Source organism: Trichosurus vulpecula, chromosome X, assembly GCF_011100635.1.
Source record: "Trichosurus vulpecula isolate mTriVul1 chromosome X, mTriVul1.pri, whole genome shotgun sequence".
Classification (NCBI taxonomy): domain Eukaryota; kingdom Metazoa; phylum Chordata; class Mammalia; order Diprotodontia; family Phalangeridae; genus Trichosurus; species Trichosurus vulpecula.
In genome coordinates, this window is record NC_050582.1 from 6,098,269 (window position 1) to 6,125,905 (window position 27,637).

A 27,637-nucleotide genomic window follows, 5' to 3' on the forward strand; every position below is an offset into this window, starting at 1 on the left:
ATGGACAAGTTCAAGTTACCCGCCTTCCTACGGCGCGGGGGGAAAGAGGTAGGGGCCAGGACCGAGGCGGGCCAGCGTGGGGCGAACTGGGGGTGTCTCTGGGCTCTCATCTCACTCCGCCTCCCCCAGGTCCTCGTTCTCTACCGCCCTCCCTCCGTCCCGTGTCTGCCCTCCTTGCCCACTCCATTGCGAGTTCAAGTGCGGCTGGCAGAGAGCCTCAGAGGGACTGAGGGGTGGGGTCTGCCTGGGCTGAGGGGGACTCGGGATCAAAGATGGAGAACTGCGAGGGGTCCGAGAAACCCCCAAGTCCTACCCTCTTATTTCAGAGGAGGTCGAGGCCAGGTGGCTGCCCGAGCCACAGAAACAGCAGTTAGGACCGCGACCTCTCCGGCTCACTCGATCCCGTGAGCATCTTGGAGTGCCACATTGCGGTTCACAAATCATCTCTGCCTCTTCTTCCTGCCCTCCTCCCCGTGCGGTCCTAATGGTTGCAGTGGAAGGGGGGATGGGCGGCTGGTTCCTCCCTCTTTGGCGCCGCCCCTCCCCTCCCCCCCAAATCATTCTGCTTGCCCTCCTCTGGGCAGGGAAGGGTCTTGTCTTCTCCAGGTGCGCGTCCCAAGAGAGCCCCAGTGACCTCCTCTGTGGATTTTTGGCAGAGATCCCGTGGGGATCCAATCTCTCAAAGATTTCCGGGAGCCTTCGGGGTGCTGACTTTGCGCTTTCCTCCTTTGGGGAATTTGTTATTGGAGTCTCAATTTCTCCCCATTTTCTTCTTCCCGGGATGGGATCGAGGCTCGTGACTTTTTCATCAAATGTAAATGGAACTAAGTGAAGGAGGAGTCTAACCTCTCCTTCCTTCTAGCCCTTCCAAACTTGAGTACTGACAGGAGACAGGCCCAGTTGCCAAGTGAGATAAGCTGTCTCTAGCAATCTCCAGAACTCTATGGAGCCTTTAGTTAGCACACCGTCCACTCTTCTCTGGGCTTCCCCTTGACTGCCACTCTTTGGCCTTGGGAAAGGATGCCTTGTATGATGCTTTCTAGGCTACAGACCTCTAGTGACCAAAGATGTCTTTTCTCTCATCCCTCAGAAAGTAACTGCTTCATCGGAGAATTTCCACGTGGGAGAAAATGATGAGAACCAGGAACGTGGGAACTGGTCCCAAAAATCTGATTATCTTCTCTCCATGGTTGGATATGCAGTAGGACTGGGAAATGTCTGGAGATTTCCTTATTTGACTTACCAGAATGGAGGAGGTATTTTCAAAATATACTTTTAAAAGAACTGTCCACTGAGTGACCAAAAAAGTGTACAGAATCCAAGTTGGATGGGGCAGGGAAGCTGTGGTCCCTGGAAGGCAGATGTCCTAGATGGCCAATTAAATTAGACTCTCTGCACACTGGAGGCGGGAAAAGGTTTTTTTGTGACAAGCTTCTGTACCTCTTGCATAAGCAGTGTGCCATGTAAAGGTTCCTCGATCTGCTCCATCTGGAAATGAATCTAAGAACAAATCAGAGGACTCTAGCTCTTAGGGAGTTGGTTAAATTAGAGCATTGTGTTACTTTTTCCTAGAGGGAAAGATAGAAGGAGGACCTTCTGCCTTTCAAAGTGCTCAATTTGCTTCCATTGTAGCTTGTAGGCAGAACACTACACGACCATCACTCTGGAGCTGGAAGAGAAAGAATTTGTGTTTCTTTGGACCTAGAGCTGTAAGGGACCTTGGGTTCAATCCCTTGATTGGACACAGCAGGAAACTGAGTCCCAGAGAGGTTAAGCAGGGATGTGCCCAAGCCCATTCTTTCAAGTGGGAAGTATCTGACTCAGGCTCTTCTCAAAGCTGTTCTAGTTTAATTCAAGCCTAGGATGTGTAATTCATTTTTGAAAGATGCATTATTTATAGCTTGTAGGCCATTTAAGCAAAGTAGATTAGAAGGGGGGGAATCCTGATCTTATACACAAAGGGAGGCAAGAAGACATTGCACAATCCCTTGGTACTGTCGAAACAACTTTTCACTTACACCCTATTTTATTTGCTTGCTAATTACAGGTTCCAATAAAAGTGTAGAGGTGACGTGCCCTTGTATTTCATAACTCCCGCCCAGTACTAATGAAACTGTGCCATTGTCATGACTTTTGCTTACTACAATAGGATTTTGTGCTTGAGATCTTCTAGTGTCATTCCCCCTTTTTAATTAGGTGGATAACAACTTTTACACTGGCCTTCAGATAAGGAGGAAAGAGCCCTGGTTAGCACACCCTTAGGTGCTGGTCACAGAAATCCCCCCTCTCGATGGCTTAAGCTCATTCAATCATGTGTGTGATTTGGCTAGAAGATGAGTCAGGAGCCATGACCTTGTTTGGCTACAATGGCTCAGAGATCAATTGTTTGGGATGATGGTCAGACATGTAGGGCAAACTGTCGACCCCTTCTCGTTGGGCAGACATGGGCCTTACAATGAGAAGTTTCTTCCAGGACCGAGCCCAGAAATGCTCCCCAATCTCAGTCCCAATTTGAAGTCTTTGTAGTGGTTTTAAACAACATCTAGGGAATACCTGCCATGAACTTAGCACCCTGCAACAGGTTTTCCCCCTCTCTTTTGGACCAGCATAAAGAAAACATATTTGGGTTTTATGGATTCCAAAGTCAACTCTAACAGTTGGAGATGCCAGAGAGGGCATTCTTGGGCAGGTATTTCCTAGCCTAGATGGCCTCCGAGGTATATACAACTCTGAGATTCTGGAAATAGGATTATCAGGATGAGTAAGACAGGAGGGAGTCACATACTCTCTCAAATATCTCTTCCCTCCCACTGACCTTTTTTTGGGCCAATTCACCAGTCAGGATTACCTCCAACAGAGGGGTAGGCAGGTAGGTTAAGAAAAGGAGTTGAGACTCTAACATTCATAAGTCAGGTAGCAAGACATTTAGTTGGGTTGAAAAGCTATGGCGAGCAGTTAAGATTCTTTGAATACTGCTTGAGTTTAACCGTCTCTAGTGCTGAAAGCGCCCACTTTATCCAATGCCTTAGCACATTCGTGTTTTCGTAAGGTGGACTGATCACATCAGGCTCCAGAAAGCAGGATTTTTGCCATTAGTATAGTCAGGGAAGAAGAACAGTCGTTTTCTCTTAAAAAGTCAATTTTATTTTACTTTCTATTAAGTACAAGTATTCAAACCTAGAAACCAGAAACAAAGGACAAATAAACAAAATGAGAGATTGTAAACACATGTGCAGGTGTTTGTGAGCTGCCACAGTCCACATGGGCTAAAAAGCCAAAGATGCACCTATATCTTCGTGTTTGTTTCCATGATCCCTTTTGAGTTTCTTTTCTGTGTATTATTCGTTACTGGGACCCATCTCTTCCATTGCACAGCTCGAGTCCATGTGCATGCTGTTCTTTTTGATCTGATTTCTTATGTCTATGCCACTACTTAGGTCTCCTTATAGTTCTTTGATATTTTTTCCTATTTGTTTTTTGTTATGGCACAACAATATGCCATTGGTTCACATGCCATGCATTGTTCAGCCATCCCAGAATTGTTAGAGCTTCAGTTTGCTTTCAGGGTTATTTGGGGGAGGGGGTTGCTGCTCTGACAGCCGAGCTTGGAATATTGTAGTGCTGATAGGTTTTCATTGCCTGTTAATAATCTCCAGGGGTGTAACGACAGTAGTGGGGCAACTTCCTTAGGCTGCTGGGTCTAAGGGGACAGATGCTTCTGTAACTCTGTTGTTCAGGCCCTCAGTGATTTCCAGCTGCAGGCTATTGGCATGCTTGCTCTCCCAAAGCCACGTCAGCATTGGCTCTCAGCATTTCAATCCCTTTGCCAATTTGATGGGTGTGAATGAGGTAGAATCCCTGAGTCAAATTGAACTTTGTTTTTATAATCGGTGTTTTCTCTTTCAAAAAACTACCTAGAACAGGTTGATTTTCTTTCAAAGAAAATACTTAAGCTAATTTTTCAAGCTTGCCCTCCCCATGGAGTTTAGAACACGTTGTCTTGTCTTTGATGTCTAAACTTAAACCAAATGTGCTAGCATCCTCTTAAGTTATCAATGAAATGATAAACTCTGGCTGAAAGTTTTATCTCACTTTGTAACAGTTGAGAGAGTACTTGGCTAGGACCTGGAGTCAAGAAGTCCTGGGTTCAAATTGTAACTGATACTTACTACTTGTGTAGCCTGGGCATTTCAGTTAACTGTTCTCATATTCAGTCAGTCAATAAGTATTTATTAAGCACCTACTATGTGTCAGACCCTGTGCTAAGTGCTAGGGATACAAAAAGAGGCAAAAGACATTTGTTTCATCTCAAAGATGGGGATAATAATTCCTTTAGCACCTAACTTTCATAATGACTCAAAACAGTTGTTTTCTTTTTCCTCCCAATGATGTAGTTTTGGTTTTGGTTTGATTTTGGTTTGACACCAGATATTCCATTATACCACCAGTATGATTTAAGGTTAGATCATTCATAGTGATAATCTCAACTGTTATCATCCACCCTCCCCAACTGGTCCTACTGAACCAGTGACAAATAAGGTTGAGGTGGTTCACATCGTAAGGGTATGTCCACTTTGAAGTGAATCTAAGGAACCTTCAGGCTTTTTCAGTTAAGTGATGTTGGCCTTTGGAGTTCCTTAGCATATGTGAAGTTAAAGATTCTCCTCTCCATTTCAGTAGGGGAAAGGACTATGGTGTCAAGAAAGGTCTTGCCCGCTTTACAAAAGCCTCATTTTAGCCTCTAGTTTCATTACTTCCATCAACACTTTGACAAAGCTTATAAGCTGAAAAGTTGGCCAATTATCTGCAATCTTTTCATGCCTACCATCTGGTAAGGTAAGGCAAAGGCCTTTTTTTCCCTTAAGCTTTTTGCTAGGGCAAAAAAAGATGAAACATAATGGGGATAAATGTAAGTCTTAAACGTGGACTCCAAAACCCACTTCCTGAGTACAAATTGAGGGCAGGGCTAGACACAATTTTGTCTGAAAAAGACATGGGAGTTTTAGTGGACTGCAAGCTCCGTCTCTGTGGGCAGAAGAAGGAAGCAAGAAGGTTTGATTATTCATACACAGGTTAACCTATGCCAAGAAATCTAGAAGAGACTATGAACATTTCTTTAATGATCAGGAAAAGGCTTGAGGTTCTTGTACAATACCAGGAAAATCCTGACTGCCAGGGGAAAGAACTTTGTCACTCTTTACGTAATGAGAAGCTCTATTAGATCAGCTTCTTCTACTAATGGAGCAAAGAGATAAGGGACATTTCCAGGTACCATTCCCTGCAATCCGAAGCAATGCTGAATGCTTGACTTCTTACTCAAACTAAATGCAAATTCTGGATTAGGAATCCTTCCCAAAGTCTGGAAGGAGGCTTTTAACAAGTACCTGTCTTCTCATTTAGAAGTCAGCCACCTTGTTCCAAAGGAAACTTGGCTTCAAAAAATGTCCTGTCCCCAATGCCTCAGTCAGAGAAGGCAAATGTGATTTTGTTTTCTTTTTTCCTTTGAAAGGTGCCTTCCTCATACCCTATACAATAATGTTGGCACTGGCGGGGTTGCCCTTGTTCTTTCTGGAGTGCTCACTGGGACAGTTCGCCAGCCTGGGGCCACTTTCAGTTTGGAGGATTCTGCCACTTTTTCAAGGTGGGTATTAGAATTACTTCCTTATTTTGCCAACCTCCTCCCTTCCTCCTCATGCCCCTCTTCCAACCTTCCCACTCCCCAGTCTTGCAGCTTTCTGGCTGGAAGGAACTTCTCCTCTGGGCCTTATGGGACTCCACAAGCCTTCATGCTTCCCTTTGGCATGTCTCCTCTCCTCTGCGCCTTCTCTCTCTCCCTGTACTTGTTCACTTTCTCTCTCCTCTTAGCCTGTCAGTGCCATGCGGGCAGAAACTCTGGCCTCCTTCTCTTCCTGCCTCTTCCATCCTAGAGCTGGCCTAATTTATGTTGAAGGGCTGGGGCAAGGCTCAAATTAGATAATACATACCAAAGCATACTGTGAAAGCTATCGAGTGATCTTGAAATTTAAGGTCACCTTAGTGAATGCTAGAGTTTCTTGGAGAGGGATTGGGGTCAACCAACTACATAAGATATAATAGCAACTCTAGAATAGTAGTCACTAGTTGCCTCTCTCCTCACTTCTAATTGCCCTGAGGCACAGCCCTGGTGTTCAGAACCTGATTGGTTGGAGGATGAATGACTTGAAACTGCCTTTGGCATCTCTTACTTCGTATCTCTTTTCCAATGCCCACTCCAAAAGAGCTCAGCGGCATTCTGCTCCATGTATCGGATGGACCCTACAGAACAGGGAGCCACCGTGCAATGGATGCATTCCTTGGCTCCACTCCAAGCTCAGAGCACCTTCCTCTCAGGACATCAGATATGCTTTGGCTATGAGGCAGCTCCCAAAAAGCATCTGGAATAATTGGAATGCTCCATGAAAAGTACATTTTGAGAAAAGTGAAGGTTCTAATAGCTGAGCGCACATTAGAAAAGCTGCCATAGAAGGAGTCACTGCAAATGTTTTCAACTTGTTTGGGGAAGCCTCAAATTTCTATTGCTCCTGATATGCTAATTTTATTAAATGCAGCTTTGGAAATGACTCATGGTAGATTTTAAGGAATTTCGATTCTGACGAGTTTCAAGTCCTTCTGTCAGTCTCGTAAACCTTAAAAGGCTACATGAAATGTGAGCTGGTAGTGTTATTTGGTTTATTGCATTGCCCGTGAAAGTAAATAATTATGTCCTGTCCTTGGCATATTTGTGATTCCCCCAAAAGTAGGAATAAATTTACATTAACATCAGGTCAGCCTGTTCTGTCGCCAACAAGGGCTCTGGAGAGGCAGGGATTTGAACTAGCCTGGGTTGAGTGCCAGATCTGAGTCCTGAAGACCTGGCTTCATATTCTGCCCTTGAGACTTTGACCATTGTCAAAGTTGAGTGTCAGTGACCATTGTCACTGAGCTGGTTTCCCCATTTGTAAAATGGAGCAAATACCATCTTTAGTACCTGCCTCCCTGGGCTTTTGAGAAGCTCCAAGCTGTTAATGTCTCGAAACGCCTCTGCAAACTTAAAGGCATTACAGAAATGTTGCTTATGGTCATCATTACTGCTATTTTGATCCAGGCAAAGAGCCTTCAATCAGACTAGCCTCCCAAACCCTTCTCCCAAACGGATCTCTTCCTCCCAGGCCTGAATCATGAGGGAGATTGGTGGGAGATGGACTAATCCTCTGCTTCCTTGAGTTTGTGTTCATTGTGACCAGGTTTTCTCTCTCCTAGGTGTGGGAATCACTATGATCTTGATCTCGATCTTCGTAGCCATCTATTATAATGTCATCATCGCCTATAGTCTCTACTATTTATTTGCTTCATTTCAAAAAGTCCTGCCCTGGTCTGAATGCTTCTACTGGGCAGATAGCAACTGCAGCCGAACCCCCATAGGTAAAGTACCCTCTTGGACACAGACGAGCTGGGAAGACTTATGTTGTTTCCTTGCTGTTGTTCAGAAGAAACCTGAAGGGCTGAGGGTTCTTCCGGACAATTAAGGAATAATGGTTTGTTTTGTTTTGGTTTTTGGTGAAGGCAAGTGAAATCTGAGTAAGACTAATGACCTCAGACAGACGATTGGTTGTGTCAGCAGTATATCTAACTCTGAGTCGGGCCGGCCGGTGTGGCTGAGTAAAGCCTGGGCTGACCATTGGCAGGTCTCCCTTACAAGCCAGGGTGGAGGAAGAATGGAAGATGGGAAATGGAGTAAAGCAGGAAGAGGAGACGAGGAAATGAAAGAGAAGAAGAAGGGCAAGAAGAGGGAGAGAAGCAGGAAAAGAGTGATATAGAGAGAGGAGAGCCAGAGTAAATCTTTCAGTGACATCACTGCCAGAAACCAAACAATTCAATAGATATCTCAGGACTTCTGTGAACATTCCAGGGAATACAGTTGCACACAGGCCCTATTTACACCTTAGCTACACTCACAACAGATGTTAGCTAAATATCATCCGAAGGAGCTATGGCATTATCATCGCCCTTTCAGCTTCACAGAGTTGTAGCAAGACTGTTGCTCCTGTGAATGTTTGGGTGTGGGAGCAATTGCCCCTTAGCTGTTCTCCCAAGGGTAATAGGAGAAACTTATAGGGGTTCTTCTTATTTTCTTTCCACTGGGAATACACTGTTTTATTTTTTTTCTGCTCAAAAATGAGCACTTGCAGCGATACTTTAAATCTCAGAAACACGAAACCCAAATATACATTCCCACCCACAAATGAATTCAGGAAAAACATATGCCCTTTCACAGCACTGACCATGGGTATCTTTTTCTCTTCAGTAACTCACTGTAATGTGAGCTTGAATATGGGAGTCATTGTCCAAATGAACTATTCGCTGGTACTTGAAAACAATCTGACTTGCATAAACGGCACTAAGGTGGAACAGCCGGGGCAGCTTCCCAGTGAGCAGTATTGGGAGTAAGTATCCCCCCTCCCCATATTCTGAGGCCCAGGCAAGTGGCCAGCAGAATGCCGAAGAGTCTTTTCAAGAGGCCGGGCCAAACACAGCCTTGTCTCCTTCTCATCTTGCTCTTGTAAAAAGTTAAAGAAATGAAATCAGAGTGTTTTCCATTCCTAGTAGAATGTAAACTCTTTGAGGACAAAGACTGCTTTCATGTTTGGCTTTGTCCAGCACACGAAACAGACTCCCAATAAGCATTGGTTGAGTTGAAATGAATGGAATTGATGTTTCTACCCACACAGCCTGGGAACCACATCTAAAGTGGGGGGGGTGGCTGAAGTTTTTCCCCATGTTGTTGAAATTTAGAAGAGCTGAGGACACTTGTACTCACTCTTTCAGCAGTAAAATAAACAAATGAGCCTAACACATGGTGAAAATAATTGGTTAAACTAGGAAACTCTAGGTTGGGTTGCAGGACTCACCCTCCTCCCCCCAGGTGAGATTCTCACTGGCTGGTCCCCACCTCCTTCCTTCTCCAGAAGTGTCCTCCTGATACCTGGGGTCTCCTGATCCCAGGAGTTAGCAATCTGGTATTTCAGTGTCCCTAGCAAAGGGTCTTGTGTCCTGAAGTTTGAGGTTCCCCCCGGCTCCCCTCCTTTGCTTTTATGGCCCTTGCCCTAGCAGCAGGATTGCTACTTATGGCTCTGGCCAACCCTGACTATTGCCTGCCCTCAGTGAGGGGCTATCTACAAAGCTCATTGGTCATCAATTCATTCTTTCCATAAGCATCGATTGAAAAGTCAATTGTGCACTTAACAATGTATACACTAGCTAGAAGGCAGTATAGAAAGTCTTAGTGGTGGCAAGTCCAGGAAAAATCATAGAAGCCCCTCTACAATATACCTGCTAAATGGTTGCCCAGCCTTGGTCAGACATTGTTATGCGGAGAAGTAGAAAATGGGCCAACTTTGGAATCAGAGCTCAACTCTGGTACTGCCTTCAGCGACCTTGGGCAACTAAGTCATTTAACCTCTTGGGTCTTCATTTCCCTCCTCTGGGAATGATCGCCAAGGTCCCTTCCAGTTCTAAGACCTATGACTCTTTGACTTCCAATGACAGAGCACTCACCACGCACCTGGGTATCCCAGTCAGCTCTTGACAGCTCTGATTTCCTGGAAGCTCTTCCTTCTAGCAAACTGAAATCTGCATTCTTGCAACTTCTCCCCATTGGTCTGAATTCTGGTCCTTTGAGTCACCCAGAATACTTGACTCTCATCTATACTACAGCTCTTCAGAGACTTAAAGCCACACTTCCCCAGACTTTGGCCTCCTCAGTGTTTTCAACTATTCCTCCTCTGCCTCACTACCCTGGTCAACCTCTAGAGAAGTATAGACTCCAGAAGTGATCCCATCAAGGAGGAGCCCCCTCTTCCAGGCAGCCATCTTGGGGGGGGAAGGCGGGGGGGCATGTCTGAGTACAAACATTAGAGGCATTGGGATCAGGTAAAGTCTCACAATGGGATGAGGTTAGAAACATGAAATACAATTCAAACGTGCTCCCATTCATTTCTAACTTGGGAAACAGTGGTGGCAATGGAATAAGCCCCTTTCTCCAGAAAAGGCAGTTTTTAGTAATGTTTCCAGAATGCTAGCTGAAGGATTCCACTCAACACTCGTATCTCCTAGGGTTCTGAGCAGTGGGCTGCTTGAAGGCAATGCCTGAGTTTGGTTCTGGTTCACAGAGAAAGTTTTGGTCACTCCGTGAAAAACAGTTCATTCCTGACTCCCATAAGCCTCCTAGGGTGAGCCTAGGATGCAAATGAATGAATGGTGATAACAATAGCTCACATTTATATTGTGCTTACTAGGTATGAGGCATAATTTACAATTACTATCTTATTTGATCCTCACTACAACCCTGGGAGGTAGGTGCTAGTATTAGCTCCATTTTACAGATGAGGAAACTGAGCCAAACATCAAGGTTAAATGACTTGCCCAGGGTCACAGCCAAGTAAGTGTTTGAGGCCAGATTTGAACTCGGGTCTTCCTGACTCCAGGCCTGGAGCTTTATATGATACTTACCCCAAGCTTTTTTGTGGTTAAAAGTGGCCCTACGTTCATAAACAGGCTTTTGTGTTTTCAGCAAAGTGGCACTCCAGCGTTCCAGTAGCATGGATGAAACTGGTGTGATTGTGTGGTACCTGGCACTCTGCCTTCTTCTGGCCTGGATTATAGTTGGAGCAGCACTGTTTAAAGGGATCAAATCTTCAGGCAAGGTAATTTGAATGAATGAAGAACCTTTTGTGAAGTGCTCACCATAAACCAAACACTGTAATGAATGCCAGATATAAAATACAAAAGCCTGAGACATCAACATCCGGGAGAAGCAGCCATCCTAATGGAGGAAGCCACAGACACAGGGGAACTTACTGGCAGCTGTTGACTGGCAGATTTGCCAGTTTCATAGCAAGTCAGTTTCAAGCACTGTAGCCATGCGTGTTTGTATATGCTGTATAGTCATATTTAAATATGTAGAAAGTGTTTACCTTTAATCCTCTAACTGGAAAATCCAGCCCTAGATAATTGAGTTCACTAAGTTGTTCAGCAATGAATAGTAAAGCTCAGCCACAAGGAGAGGCTTTGACTGTCTTATCTGCATGCCCAATGTGCATCCAGGACCCTGAGATTAAGAGTCTGAGAGTCTTCAGATTGACAAATCTGGCATTTGGAGCGGGCCTTTCCTCTGGGCTTGGGCAAGCTTATTGGCAAGGCTCTACGTTTGCTCTCCCTTGGCAGTCAGTGGTCAAAGCCAGGCCTTTGGCCACCCTGGGGTGTTGCTCCATTTAGGGATGCCAAGTCTCCAGCTTGAAATCCCTTTGCCCCTCAACACTCCTGTTATCATGAAATGTTCTCCATGCCTATTTCTGGGACTTGATCAGTCCCATAGTTCTGGAATCCAGTCTTGGGAGGGAGAATTGGGAAGCTTTCTAGGATGACAGCTCTGAATCCTCCCTTCTCCCACCAAACCAAAATGCTTGTGCTCTAAGAGATCATAGTACATTTTCCTTGAACCCCACCCCACCCCACCCCACCTTAAGGTGATTAAATCAAGGTGATTACCACAGGCCTTCTTCCTGGTACACCCAGGGGCAACTTCACAGGACTGACTTTGCCCCTGAACATTTTGAAAACACAGCACCCCACTTCCTTGTGTTGTCAATATTGAGAGAATCCCTTTGAATACTGTCTTGCCTGAATTTGGACAGCCTTTCAAGGCACTTGTTGAAGTTATCTCTGGGAGAATGTTCTAAAGAGAGCCCATATTTAGGATAGATCACAGTCATGGTGACTGCCTGCTAGAACCACATGTAATCTAGGACACCCAAGCCTCGCATTGGGATGCTGACTGTTGGACTAATGCATTAGCAGTAGGGATCCTGTGGGCATTTCCAACTGCTTTTAGAGAATGAGAAGATACATTTCCAAGTACTTTTATTTTCTCTTTGAGGGCTACGTGCAAAAAATAGAGATAGTAATATGGACCAGGCCTGTGATTTCATTTGGTAATAGGGAATTTCTGGGTGAATAAGTTCCTTCTACCAATGCAGGTTGGCAAGTTTTTTTGTAACTTAAAGAGCTGCCTAGAGCAATAAAAGGTTGAGTGACTGGCTCAGGGTCCCACAGCCAGTAATCGTTCAGAAGTGAAATTTGAACCTGGCTCCAAAACTGGCTCTCCATCTACTAGCCACGCTGCCTCTCATAGATGGCGCCCTGCAGTACCAGTTCCCATATATTCCAACCAGGAAGGGCAGGCGTAATTTGGTTTTCCTAGACATATTTATAGAAGACTTTCATATTTACTCTTAATACTATCATGGCTATCTAGGCTTTCACTTATAAACAGAACAGGAAAAGTTCTTGGAAGGTGTTTTTGTTTATTTGTGCTTTTAAATGGATCCTTAGAGAAAAGCCAGAAAGGAGAATTAATCGTTACAGAAACTGGCATGACCTTGGTATCTCTGGGTCCCTTGGAAGATTTCTCTATTGCTTTGAAGTTACTTGCCTCTATTTGGCCTGGGTAGTCATTCTTCTTTATGTAAAAGTGTAATAGCAGACCTTTGTTGTTGTTGTTGTTAAGTCATTTTTTCCGTTGTGTCTGACTCTTCGTGGACACATTTGGAATTTTCTTGGTGAAGATACTGCAGTGGTTTGCCATCTCTTTCTCCAGCTCATGTTTATGGATGAGGAAACTGAGGCAAGAAGGGTAAAGTGACTTGGCCAGGGTCCCACAGCTAGTGAGTGTCTGAGGCCAGATTTGAACTCAGGTCTTCCTGACTCCAGGCCCAGTGCTCTATCCACTGCAGCACCATCTGGCTGCTGTAGTCCCAGACCTGATGTTTACAAAGATGATGATCACCATTCCTTTATTTTCTTGGTAGGTGGTCTATTTCACAGCCTTGTTCCCATATGTGGTCTTGTTGATCCTGTTGGTGCGAGGTGCAACACTCGAAGGTGCCTCCAAAGGTATTTCCTACTACATTGGAGAGCAGTCGAATTTCACAAAACTGAAGGAAGCAGAGGTAAGTAAGATCCAATCGAGCTTTCAATGGGACTGGATGAGGTAATGTGTGTAAGACACTTGTCAAATGTATGTAGTGCAAAGAATGCTGGCTTTGAAGTTAGAGACTGTGGGTTCAGTTCTTGCCTCTGATGCTTACCACCTGTGTGACCTTAGACAAGTCACATAACATGTCTGAACCTTAGTTTCCTCATGGGTAAAGCAAGAGGGTTGGACTGACCAGAAATCCCTTCCACCTCAAAATTTCTGATCTTAAAGAGCAGCATGAAAATTAGCCATAATCATCCTCGTCACCAATGATTGTCTGAGTAAGAGCATGGGTAAAGATGAGAGCGACCCCTAAGTGATGCCTCTCTAATTGAGTTTCTAAATGTTTCTGTGAAACTTGAATGCATCTTTTAACCATACACTCCTCTCCTGAACTGCATACCAATGATCTCTCTGGGAATGAAGTACTCTCCCCAATGTTTTTTAACAACAAAATTTGAAAACAACTAAACATGGCTTTGTTTACAAAGCATTTTATAGCCATCTTAGTTGATGCTCCTAATGACCTTGTGAGGGTAGGGGCTATTTTTATCACCATGGGCTATACTAGCAATGGAGAGATGGCACCAAAGCCCAGATTGCACACGCACCCAGTGTATAATGTGTGTGTCAAGAACTTCAGTTGACTATTCCTCTTTATTCCTGGCCTCTAGCTTCCCCTACCTCCCTCCTTTCTCTTATCTAGCGCCATCTTTCCAACACGGGCAGGCAATGACAAGGAAGACACATTCTTAACTTCCCATAAGGCCTTAGCTAAAAATTACAACAGGATGAAAATAAAACAGCAGGCTCTATTCTGAGGGATGCTAATTACATCAAAACTCTGGAAATTGGGAATAAGCAGAAATAGCCATTCTCAGTTGGGTTGGAGGGAGGCTAGCTCATAATGTACATAACACACTTTGTATCTCCAAAGCACAGTATGATTGGAAGCCAGACCCAAATTCTAGTCCCAGCTCTGATGAACTAACTCAGTGACACTGGAGTAACTCACTGTACCTCTCTAAGTCTCAGCTTTCTCTTCTGTAAAATGGGGATAATTATACTAATAATATTTAACTCACAGGGTTGTTATGAGGATAAAACAGTGTTCATGGCAGCATAGCTTTAGAGCTGGGTGTGTGGGTGTGTGTGCAGCTTAGAGGTCATTTAGTCCAATCCCTCATTTTACAGGGACTGTTGATTACAGGGGTAACCAGACATAGTGGCTGTAGTACTGGACCTGGAGTCAGGAAGACCTGAGTTCACATCACACCTCAGACACTTACTGGCTGTGTGACCTTGGGCAAGTCTTTTAACCTATTAGTACTTAGGCAACTCTAGGACTAACTGCCTAAGTCCAAGAAAGACTGTTAGTGATCTGGTTGGGTGGAGGGAATCCTCATAATGAGAAAAATCAGAGCTTGTTTGTATATTTACATAATAATTATATTAACTCCTATTTCCACAATGTTGGAAGGTTTAGAAAGCTCCCTTCCCACCCCCCACCCCCAATATTATGAGGGAGATGATGTAAGCATCATTTTCCCCAGTTTACAGAAAAGTCAACTGTAAGGCAGGGAAGAAATGAGGTCTAGACAGTTTAATTGACTTATTCAAGGTTATATAGGGAGGGAGTGTCAGACTCAGGATTCGAACCCAGCCCCGAACTCCAAAGCCAATGTTCCTTCCGTTGCACAGAGATAATAGGTGTGAAAGTGCTCCTTCAATTCTAAAGTACCATAGAAATGTAAGTTATTTCTAATTGTATATGTTAGTAACAATCACTGCAATTTATTATTAGAATAAGATGAATAAATATTTGTTGAATTGTGAGTACCTCCCTTACAGGGGTCAGACTTCAAAGATTCTTCCTGTTGTTGATATTCATGATACTGGGTTTTTTAGGGGCACACTGATCCAAAAGATCAAAATAAATTAACCAAAGATTAAGGGTAAGATTGCTATGATGAGGGTCTCTGAAATTTCTACATTTCCATTGGGAGGGTATACCATATTAACTATTAACACACATTACCATGGCTTAATTTCTGAATTTAGGTCCAGGGACCTGAAGGGCTGGAGCATGTGAAAGGTCAGATGTAGTCCAAGAGAGAGAGAAGGGGGCAGAGATCTGGCTGAGAATCGCTGCTCTGGGACGGGGAGGGGGTGCTGCGCGGCCTGCTGCATGAAAAGGGCCATACTTCAGGGTCCCATTTCATCCAATTTGTTTTGTTTTTAGGTCTGGAAAGATGCTGCTACCCAGATATTCTACTCACTCTCAGTGGCCTGGGGTGGCTTGGTTGCTCTCTCGTCTTACAATAAATTTAATAACAACTGCTACTCTGATGCCATCATGGTTTGTCTGACAAACTGCTTGACCAGTGTGTTTGCTGGATTTGCCATTTTTTCCATATTGGGACACATGGCTCACATATCTGGAAAAGAGGTCTCCCAGGTTGTAAAATCAGGTAGGAAATGATCTGTTTTAGCAACTACAGTTAATCTAGTGCTTATTCCATGAATTCTCTATAAAGCTGTTAGAAATGCAGAAAGATTTGCTTCAAGTGTTGAGAGCTAGAGGTAACTCTGGGCTCTCAAGGCCTCTATCATTAGAGCACAAGCTTTGGCAGCTCCTACCAGGCTGGAGAGGCTTTGGGTACAGGCCTGACAATAGGTAACATCTGCCATCAGTCAGCCCAGCCAAGGGGCTTATGATCAGCAGCTTGACCACAAGTCGGTGATTTCTTTGGCGGATGGTGCCCCGTGAACAGACACAACTGAAAAATGGACCTTACCTTAATGTCCTTTTTGCCATCCCATTTTGCTTATGCAGTGATGGCAATGGAAAATCTGAGAAGGAGTCAGAGGATACTAAGTCTGAGTTCTGAGACTGTCTACAAATGTTCATTTAATATTTGCTATTCTAGGTGAGATCTTTGTTCAGTAACCAGACTCGATAAACACCTGAAGGGACTGAACTACTTGCAGGTTGATATTTTCATTCTAAATGATTATAATAGGTAACATTCACAAGCTAGAGCTTACGAATGAAATGAGCAGACAAAAGGAAGCTGCAGCTGAATGAAAGGTTGGCTTTCACTGAAGTTCTCCTGGAAGAGAAGGACAAAAGATTCCATGCAGTTGTTTTCATCAGGCATGCAAGTCGATATAGAATGTTATTTCATGAGATGCTTCACCATGCATGTACCCATGTAGTAATCAGGTTGAGCATGAGCAAGTGGAGGGCCACAGGAGAAAATGACTTCTCATGAGCTGACATCCATTGCAGAGGATGAAAAAACAGAAATGGTCTATGAAGAACTCCACCAGGTCCTACAAACGAAGTCAATACATTCCTTGATACCCACGGACTCCAGTGCTAAGATGGTCAAAGGGGAGGGTGGCCAGACTATGGGAGAAAATACAGTTTGGCATCAAGAAACAAGAGCATCCCAAAGCTTGGAGGCTTCTCAGAGGCTCCAGGCCTGTAATCTTCAAGAGTCTAAAGGTGTCACCGAAACCAACGAGTGATTCTATTTGAACAAAATGGCGATGGATGCCAACTGCCATAGGCATTTCAGAATCAGATCAACAACTCTTATTCTGAAGGTCAAAATCAATACTAGATTAGAAAGAAGATGAAAAGGAGATGGGTCTGTGCACAGTTACAGCACCTCTAGCCTGCCCTGCTTAAACAAGCTGTCAGCTGTCGACTCTTAAAAAGTGGGAAATGGTCCAACATAAAGACCCAGTTTCAATCACCATTTCTTAGATAAGTTTAGCAATGCAAAACAGTCACCACAACAATAAAGTCTCAGGAACCTCTACACTGCCTTAGCAGGCAAACAGGACATGGCAGCCAAGGGTGACTCTGGAAGCTCATTTGCAAAACAAAGAGGAGGAGTCAGAAGATTCTGAATCATGTTGCTTTACATAACAGAGGAGAGGAATTACAAATTAGCCTACCCAGAGCTTGGCATAAGATCCAGCTAAAATCCAATCTTCCAAAGAACACTTCTACGGGAAGCTGGGAGGAGGACCACAAATAGATGTGAAGTGGAACAAGTTTGACAGCATATTCATAGACCACTGTCTAGAACAGTCATCATTGACGATGGTAGTGGAATTGCAATATTCCTCGTACCCAAGGTAGTATTGGAGGAAGTGTAAAAGTTGGAGAGATCCAACCAACAGGTCTACTATATGCTTTTTTCTACATTTGTAGTCTTATTTAAGCTTCAAAAATACCTCCAGGCCGTATGGCTGGAAGTTAAAATAGCCTTCTTTTAACATACTCTATGAGAGAATCTGATAGATGCAAATCCCAGGTTACAAAATAGATTGATCAGGGATGATTACTGGCCTTATTGAAGGATTTAGGAACAGGCTCCATTCCCAGGTTCCTTTAAAATATTCAGTCATTTGACAGAGCAGGAGGGAGGAACTAAGATCATCCCACGGCAGAGCTGGAGTGGATCTCAGAAACTGGCTAGTAGCTGTGGTAGCTAGGTGGTGGGGTGGATAGAGTGCCGACCCTGGAGTCTGGAGGACCTGAGTTTGAATCTGGCCTCGGGTTACCCTGGGCAAGTCACTTTAACCTTGTTTGCCTCAGTTTTCTCATCTGTAAAATGAGCCAGAGAAGGGAAATGTCAAGCCACTCCAGTATCTTTGCCAAGAAAAGCCCAAAGGGTTCACCACTGATCAACTAAACAAGAAAAGCAGCTGTGGTAGATAGTGCAAAGAGGGCTAGATTTGGAGCCCTTGTTGTCACTGAATCTTTCTGAGCCTCAGCTTTGTCTCCTGGACAATGACTTGATGATTTCGAAGGCCCCTTCCTGCTCTAAAATCTGTGATTTCTTCTCAGTCAATGATTCTGTTTTATAGATTAGGAAACTGAGACCCAGAGAGGGAGCTGATGATGACGTTGATGATGATGATGATGGTGATAGCATCAACATCAGTGGAGATCTACAAAGACCTGTTATTCTTGTCCCTGTGTTGCAATTGAGGAAGCTAAATTTCAAAGAGCTTGCATGACTTGCCAAAGATCATGCAGCTCCTAAATTCTGAATAACTTGCCCAAGGTCACCCAGCCTTGGCAAGGAAGTGACACCACTGGCACCGGAGCCTGGAGCACCTGACTCCAGTGCTGGGGAAAGTGAGAGGAGCTTCAGAGTCTTAGAAGCCTGCCATGTATAACTTGTATGACCTTAGGCAAGTCAGTTCAATTGATCCATCAATCAACATTAAGCACCAGCTGTGTGCCAGACAGCATGCTAAGCACTTGGGGATACAAAAAAAGGAGGAGAAGACAGTCCCTGCCCTCAAGGGGTTTGCAATCTAATGGGGAGAGGAGACAACATACCAACAAATATCTGTAAAACAAACTAAAGACAGGAGAAATAGCAAATAATGAACAGAGAGAAGGCATTAGAAGTAAGAAGAGTTGGAGAAGGAAGGATTTTAGATGGGACTTAAAGGAAGCAAGCTTCAGTTTCTTTATCTGTAATTTGAGGAGGGTTAGATTACATGACCTCTATGATCCCTTCCAGATCTAAATATATTCTACACTGATTCTGGGCAACTGAAGATGAATCAGAAGTGAAGATGAATAATCTCTGAATCTGTGATGTACCATTAAAGTGAAAACAGAATTCAATTTATAGAATTTTCCTTTACCTACAACTTTGCTGGAATCCCCTATTGGGTAGAGGGATATTGTGGATTATGTGACTCAGGGGGAAAAGAGGCAAGGTTGAATACTCAGAAGTTGGTCCCCCAGATGATCTTTTTTTGACTCTGGAATTAACTTGGAATGAGTCAATGTTTCTGACTCAGATAAGGTGACAAACCACATTTAAGTATTTGGCATTGAAGCATAGTGTTATTCTTCATTAATTCCAAAACATGAAGTATTTCCAAAGATAATTATTGAAACACCTAAGACTGGCTCGATGAAGTTGAATATTTTCATTTTCATATCATGGAACAAATCAATTTTTTTTAATGTCACTGTTGATAAGGAATATATGTAGCCGAGGAATATTACGGGCAAATTGAAACATGAAAAATATGGAAATGTGTAGAGGTTGTTGTTTGATTTTGTTTTTGTGTTTTTAACCAAGATAACCTCAAACATCCTACCTTCTTTCTAGGTTTTGATCTGGCATTCATTGCTTATCCAGAAGCTCTGTCACAGCTCCCAGTTGCCCCGTTTTGGTCTATATTATTTTTCTTCATGCTTTTGACTTTGGGTCTCGACTCTCAGTTTGCTTTAATAGGTAAGCAATATTTGGGTAGTATTTCAAAAGAAAAGTTTCTTATATTTTACTCAGGTCCTTTTTATTTCAAGACAGCTTCCTTTAGACTGCCTCCTGCTTACACACACCAGTCTTCCTTAAACGCAACTTTCATTATGCCTATCTCATCCACCGGGAAAAAAAAAACCCTTCAGTGACTTTCTGTTGTCTGCAGGAGAAAGGCCAGATTTCCTGGTCTGTTTTTTAAGACCCTGTAATCATCTGGTCCTACTTTGATTTCCATTGCTTCCCAGCATGCACCTATTCTCTAGTTAAATCAGTACTTTGACTTTCCCATTCATTCGATTTTAAAATTATTAGTATCCTTTGTTTTTACATCACTTACTTTTATTGCAAAGATATCCCTCCCTCTACCTCCCTCCCTCACCAATCATGGTATCTTGTAACAAAGAACAAAGAAAGAAAGAAAAGAACCAACTCAACAAAACCAAGCAACATATCAAGTCAGTCTGGCAGTATATGCGATGTAACGTACTCATGGTCCCCCACCTCTGCAAAGAAAGGAAGGGGGCATGTTTTCTCCACTTTTTTCCAAGTCCGAGCTTCTTGGTGATTATACTTATATAACGTTCTTTTAAAAAATTATTCTTTACATCGACATGATTGTGGTCAAACATCTATTGAGTCCCAGCTGCAAGGATAACACTGTGCCTCACATTTTGGGAGACACAAAGTTTCCATAAAACAGGATCCTTGCCCTCTTGGAGCTGGCTTCCAAGTGGAGGCATGTCTCACACACACACACTATTATGCATAATGGTGCTATGACTAACGATTGCATTAGAGAATTTTGAACTAAAGTACTACAGCTAAGTACTTAGTTATCCCTTGTTTGGCATTTGTTTGCTCATGGTTCATGGGTACTAGTATCATCTCCCCAACTAGATTGTAAGCGCATTGAGGAAAGAAATCCCATCTTATGCGTTTTATTTATCTCCAAAAACATCAACCATGGCACTTAGGTTCACAGCATCAGTAAGGAAACACCTAGGATAGCCCTCCATTGTACAGAAAGAAGACACGAAGAGGCTAAGGTTTCCCTTCAAAACAGGGATAAATCTGACTTCAGTCCTTTTGATGCTCACTTTCAGCACCCATGAGTGCATCTGTTTGTTCCTATAGGGCTAATTGCAGAAGGTATGGTGGACTCAGCCTATGGTTGAAAATTCCTCAAGGGAAGGAGAGTTTCTGGGAGCTAATAGAACAAGAAGATAACATAATTGGAATGAAGAGAAAGCGGGGCCTAGCTCCATTTACATTCCAGTAAAGAGCAGGGGGGACTTTTATTCTGAGACAGTTTATACTTTGGCAACCCTAACCCTGAGGTTTTCATTTTTATATCCCTTTTCCACTTTCTATTGTTACTAGCAGGAGAAAACCCTTGCATAACAAGGCGAGGGAGAAATAGGAAGACCATTGCTATCTCTATTTCAGTGGCCAAGAGAAGAGGGAATTTCTGGCCAGAACCTCTGGGTGGTGACAGCCAAAAGGAAGGCCAGCTGGCCAATGCCTAGGGACTGCAAGAGGGAAGAAAGAGGATGATAAGGGGCCTTACCTAAGACTGAGAAGTGTCCCCAGAGATTTCGTTGGCCCTGTGCACCAAAGTGATATGCTTGATAACCATTTGGGGGATTCACTGCATTTTAATTCTGCGAATCATAAGTAGACCTTACTGATCACTGAGCTGACAGGTAAATTATCATTTTTCCTCTACAGAAACAATTATGACAACCATTCAAGATTTATTTCCCCAAGTGATGAAGAGATTGAGAGGTCCCATAACTTTGGGTTGCTGCTTGATTTTGCTTTTACTAGGTCTGGTCTGTGTAACTCAGGTAGAACATTTACTTTTTTTCATATCAATAATGTTTTGCATTTCTTCAGAGGCAAATGGGTCAAATAAATAAGTCCCTGGATTACGATAAACTATCGGACTTGACCAAACATGCACGTGTTTATTTGATCTCTATTGGATGACGATGTAGTATAATTGAAAAGATACTGAATTTGGAGTCAGAGAACCTGGTTCAAATCCCAGCTCTGCCACTAAATCTGTGTGACCTTGGGAAGGCATTCAATCTTTCTAGGCCCTTCATCTCTAAAAGGAGGATGTCAGATTTGGTGACCTCTAAGTTCCCTTCCAATTCAAGATCTATTATCACAGAACTTTTGCTGTTCAGTCTTGTCTGACTCTTCATGACCCCATGGACCATAACTGCCCATGGGGTTTTCTTGGCCATGTCTTTCTCCGGTATTATCACACAATAGCTATATCCTACAGAAATATCTTTGGCAACTTCTAAAGGAACTGTTCTGGGTGCTTCTTCTTAATGAGTGAGGCAGGGAAGAGCAAGAGGGGATGGTTCAAAGCTGCTTTGATACTCTATAGGCACCCCATACCCATTTGAAAGCCTGTCATTTTCACATTTCTTGGGTGGAATGGAATGCCACAGAACCTATTTAAATGCAATGAGCAAAATGGAGTTCTGAGAAGCTTAAAAACATATATTATGCAATTCCGTTTCCCCCGCGTATCTACCAATGATTTGTTGTTTTCTTTGCTAGGCTGGAATTTACTGGGTCAATCTCATTGACCATTTCTGTGCTGGATGGGGCATTCTGATTGCAGCCATACTGGAAATAATAGGGATCATATGGATTTATGGTAAGCCATCTGTGAAACTGACGGTAAAAGCATTACTGTAAAGGCTATTACTATGACGTTTTATTTACATGGCTTCCCTTTCATCACTTTTCACTACCGTGATTTGGAACTCAATGGAGTTGTCCACTCTGTTAAGCAGACATATTTAGGGGCGTGTGCATCCCTGCTGTTGTAAAAGACAAAAATAATTCAGGCATGCCAAGAGAATTGGAGACAAAAATTCCTGTTGGAGGCATATGTGATGGTTGGCCAAAATGCATTCTTTGCTGGGCTTTTCCGTTAGGTGGGAACAGATTCATTGAAGACATAGAGATGATGATCGGAGCCAAGAGGTGGATATTCTGGCTGTGGTGGAGAGCCTGCTGGTTTTTCGTTACTCCTCTTCTTTTGATGGTAAGTAATACTATGAAACAGATCTGGTAGCAAAGAACATACACATGTATCTGGCATTTTGAGGTTTCTTTTAAAAACGATCAGACAACAGGCTAAAGACAAAAAACAGTAAGAAATAGCACTCTTATTTTCATTTATAGCCACTTATTTGGGGGAGGCAATCAAGGTTAAGTGACTTGCCCAGAGTCACACAGCTAGTAAGTGTTTAGGGCTGGATTTGAACTCAGGTCTTCTGACTCCAGGGTTGTGCTCTATCAACTGCAGGATGTAACTGCTCCACCAGTTTTCTTTTGAGGAGCCCTACATGATACATGCAGGAGTCCCCTGAAGCGGGGGTGTCCTTCACAGGGGGTGAGGTAGATGGCAACCAATTGAACAAATATTTACTAAGCCTCCCCACTTTGTACCTATTAGCATTGTGGGCAAGGTGCTGTGGGAACACAGAAGAATTAACATAGTCCTTGTATTGAGTTTATAGGGTTGTCAGGGAGATGAAACCACATACCCCCAAGACATTTCAAGAACAATTCAAGTATTGACAATGAGTGGCAGCTGGAATGCAGAAAGGAATGTTAGATTTGGAGACAGAAAACCTGTTTGGTGCTATCCGTATGACCTTGGGCAAATCATTTAATGTCTCTAGATTCAGCTTCCTCATCTGTAAAATTAAGAGATTGGCCTTCATCAGCCCTGGAACTAGCATCCTCTGATTCTAACTGTGTTACCTTGGCCAAGTCACTTCCCCTTTCTGGCCCTTAGTTTCTTCCCCTGTAAAATCAGAGAGGGAGGAGTTGGATTTTAGTGAGCTTCACTTTCAACAGAAAAGGGAAATCATAGCAATTATCCTTCGGTGCATGCTCACTGCTGAGTGACTAATAGAAAAGTTGCTTGTCTTCAGATTTCTTCGTTTGGAAGAAGATCTCTGTAATAATACCTGTCCACTTAGCAGGGTAGTTAGGAAGATTAGGTAGCTTGAACCTATCGAGAGATTTCCATTTCTTGGTTATAGAAAGTGGAAGTAGGTTGAATCTCATTTTCCCAATAATATAGCTCCTACATAGATTTCTTGAACTTTAACCCTAACATTCAAGGCCTACGACAGCAATGGATGAAAATTCTTATGAGCTGAGTTAGCATTTTAGTAGTCTGAGTCATCCCCAAGGAAAATGGAAATTGAACTGAGGAAGCACCATGACATTGCACTGCAAAGGGTGCTGGTCTTAGAGTCAGATCCTGTCTCTGACCTCCCCCCTCCCCTTGTATATGTCTGGCCAAGTTGCTCAACCTTTACAAACCTCTGCTTTATAAAGTGGGGGGGGGATAAAAATATTCTATCTCATAAGCTGGTTGGGAAGATCAAATGGGATAATGGTTATAAAGCTTTGTGCACACCTTAAAGGACTATAAAAATGGCAGCTATTATTCTATTTAATTCTAGAATTTCCCTTGAAAAAACCTTTTTTGGTTACTTTGATCACTCTGGCAGCATTTTGCATTAAGGCAGCCCAGTTGCTGTCAACACATGCATTTTACAGCCATGCTGTAAACCTTTCACTTGAGCTGTTTTTGTAGCTACCCAGTCTTTACGAGAAGCCACAGTCGAGTTCCTGGAAAGCCTGACACCCAGTTGCAATTCTTAAAAATGTCCCAAACCAGGAAAATGTCCATTGGGAGGGAGGGGATTTATGGTGGAGTTGAATTAATTGGGAACATCATGTAATTGTTCAAATGATTAAATAGCCATGATGGTCTATTACAGGTTCCCCACTCTTGGTCTATTATATATAATTGTTTGAGAGATAGCATGAGGTAGTGGGGTGAGGGCCATCCTTGAAATAAGGAAGACCTGGTTGGTTCTTGTTATGCTTTTGACACAGGCAATTATCTAAGGCTCTAAGTTGCAGACAAGTTGCTAATCTCCATTGGCAGAGAGAATGCTCCACACCAGGAGTGCCATACATGGAGAGAATCACAGGCCCAGTCCCTTAAAATAAAATGATTGTGTACAATGCAGTAAATTTATGATCATTCCTACCTTTGTTACTTATACCCAAATATAACCATTTACATTTACAATTAAATAACAAGTACATTTGCAAGGCTTAGGAAAGTATTCTTGTGGAGAAGCGCTGGCTCCAGCATAAGGCCAGATATCTGCATACCAGTGGAATGGGCAACATGAATGGAACTTCAATGATTTCTTTTGCAAAGCTGCATTGAGTTTCAAAAGCAAACTTGTAGAATGTTCACTTGACAGAGGCTAAATAGCCAGGAGCACATGTGCTAGATTCCATCAAAGGAAAATGGACAAAGTTAATAAGCATACAACCCAGGTAATGTCACCGTCACTGAATCTACACATTTTGAAACACCTAGTTTGAATTAGCTTTTGACTTTGAAGCACCTTCATTTTGGTGCTATGTGGATGCGGCCTTAAAGGGTTTTCCTTTTCGACAGTTAGTTTTCTCTATGGAAACATACACTGAGTCTCATTTCTTCCCTCTGCCCCCACTCCAAGAGGTTTGAAAATTAGTAGGCATGGAGGAGAGGACCCTGGCCTCCCAGCAGTGGGTGATGGAGTTTGTCCAATGCTTGTTTCATATTTTACTCTCTCATTTTGGAACTATTTGAATTGATACATGTCCCAGATTTCCCCAGAATAAAAAAAGTTCCTTCCATCCCAGTGCCATAATACCCATTTAGAATCTGACTTTACTTTTAAGCAAGTATACTGGCAGCAGAGTATTTATTGAAATACATACAGAATACCCATCTACTTGGAGATAAGAAGAATTTGTCCAAATGGTTATTTGTTGACCACATACTATTTTTATCTTCTATCTTTGAAATGCCCAACTAATCTTCTAGACTTCTTTTAAATTGGAATGGTTCCTGACAAATGACTGGTATTTTTGATTGGATGTTTTAGTGGTGATGTCATTTGGACAGAACACTCTGATCTTGAAGTTAATTTTTGATTTCCTCAATTTCACCCTAACAGACCATTTTCATCTGGTCCCTGGTGGCATTTCGGAAACCGGAGTACGGTGAAATTCCATATCCTACTTGGTCACTTGCTCTAGGCTGGTGCATGATTATTTTCTGCATCATATGGATCCCTATCATGGCAATAGTGAAAATAATAAAAGCCAAGGGCACCTTTGTTCAGGTAAGTTCTGGGGTGAGGGAGGGGCGGTACAAGCATTTTACTTATGGTCACGACGTAAATGCATTAAGTTATAAGGTGATGATAAAACAAATAATCTCAATTATCCACCAGTCAGGCAACAAACACTTAAGTGCCTAGTATGTTTCAGGCACTATGCTAAGCTCTGGGGAATACAAAGAAAGGCAAAAGACAGTCCTTGCCCTCAGGAAGCTCACTGTCTAATGGGGGAGACAAAATGCAAAAAGCTATATGCTACCAAGTTATAGACAGGAGAGCAGCCTCATGCCCATCTGTCCAGGGACACTCTCCATGCTGGCGTAGGTCAACTGCTTGTGTCCTGTGGAGGGATGAAATCAAACCTACAACTTTCCACTCACTATGGCATGACTTTGGAACTGTCTTATTCTCTTTGTCCCACTGCAAAAACGTAAAGAGATCATGCTTGGTTAGGCTCTAGATTGGAGCAGGTCCTCACCTCTAGTGTTGGGCCTGAACCAGAGAAATCACTGGGAATTTGGGGGGGGTGAGTGAGATGAAGAGCAGTTAGCCCCAGAACGTTCTTTTCCTCATCATCCCTTGGCACCAGGCACTGGAACATTATTCTGGCTTATGAAATAATTTACATAATCAGATTTTCTACTTCAGTTAACATAATTTCATTAACAGTAATTAAATTAAAATATAATTTCATTCTCAGTGGAATATGCATTATCAATAATAAGGATAAGCATTTTTCATGCAGAAAAGAAGATTTTTGCCTAACCATTTGTGAATTTGTACATTCTGTTCTCGTCTTTGTTTAGCAATGATCAACTTAAATCTTTTTTTTTAAAATGAAAATCTCATACTTCGACTGCAACACTCAAGTTCTCAGACCAAACTTTTTTTTTCACCTTTCAGCGTTTTATAAGTTGCTGCCGACCAGCTTCCAACTGGGGCCCATACCTAGAGCGGCATCGTGGCGAGAGATACAGAGGCATGGTTGACCCTAGAAAAGAGCATGACCACGAAATACCAACTGTCAGTGGCAATACAAAACCAGAGTAAGACTCATTTGGAATACAGATTTCATGTGATTTTTTAGAATGGAGAGAATACAGAAAATGAAAAGCCATAGTATTTATTTGTATGCTCATCGAGTAAAAACATGTATATACTATATGTATAATTTAGTTATGATATTTTCTTGCCATGTAAGCAGGAGTTTAACCTAATGGAGTGAATCTGCATCTGAATTTCCATCAGGTCATTGTTGTGTATCTGTCTCTCCTCATGCACACACCTGCCTACATTGCACAATGATTTTTTTTGTAATAAATTATTCTTGTAATGTTTTTCTAATAATTGAAGTTTATTGTTGATTCGGTTCTTTAGCTAGCAAAAGGCTGTCTTTTCTATGGAAATGTTATTGAACCATATGCTTATATTTTCTTAGTGCAGTGTATGAGATTGTATAAAGTGAGAAAAAAATGAACTAGGATATTAAAGGCATGATAGAAACGAGTTTCTCTTGGAAATTATATACATCTAGGGAGAACATTAAATGAGATGATGAAATTGGTGATATAAAATATGTAAGTTGAAAATAATACTTTCATGCATTGGCTATTTCTCAGATGATTATTATGAAATTGATGATGACTGCTATTTTATAAGGGGTGAAAAAAAGGCAGAAAGAGAGGGATTCTTTATCCAGTAGAAGATGGAACAACAAAATCCAGAATCCCTGATTTCTACATTTCCCATTTAATTCTAATGTCACCTTCCCATACTCAGTGTGACATACATACATATACGTGTATAGAAACATACATAGATATATACACACATATATACATATTTATTTTTGCTTATGATAGATGGTGTATGAGGAGAAAAATTAGAGCCTAACTGGTTTCCTCCCTATGCTTTATGCATATTGAGGGGAATACCCTCTGAAACCTATGTTCTACTTCCTATAGGCAACCCTAGTGGTCAATGGTCTTAAAACAATCATGCATGTCTGGCAGGTCAATTTGCATTCATTTTGACCCAAT

The 27,637-nt window shown here is 42.6% G+C and overlaps 1 protein-coding gene across 1 annotated transcript; it reads left to right on the forward strand.

The window, feature by feature from the left end:
* Positions 1-26,727, forward strand: SLC6A14 (solute carrier family 6 member 14). Its single transcript, XM_036740219.1, has 14 exons — positions 1-48; positions 1,091-1,256; positions 5,510-5,641; positions 7,279-7,440; positions 8,324-8,462; positions 10,589-10,721; positions 12,885-13,025; positions 15,294-15,522; positions 19,210-19,335; positions 21,091-21,209; positions 21,940-22,039; positions 22,323-22,432; positions 25,434-25,601; positions 26,502-26,727. Exons 1-14 carry the CDS (start codon positions 1-3, stop codon positions 26,646-26,648), a joined length of 1,920 nt encoding a protein of 639 aa, XP_036596114.1. The 3' UTR covers positions 26,649-26,727.
* The last annotated feature ends 910 nt before the right edge of the window (positions 26,728-27,637 follow it).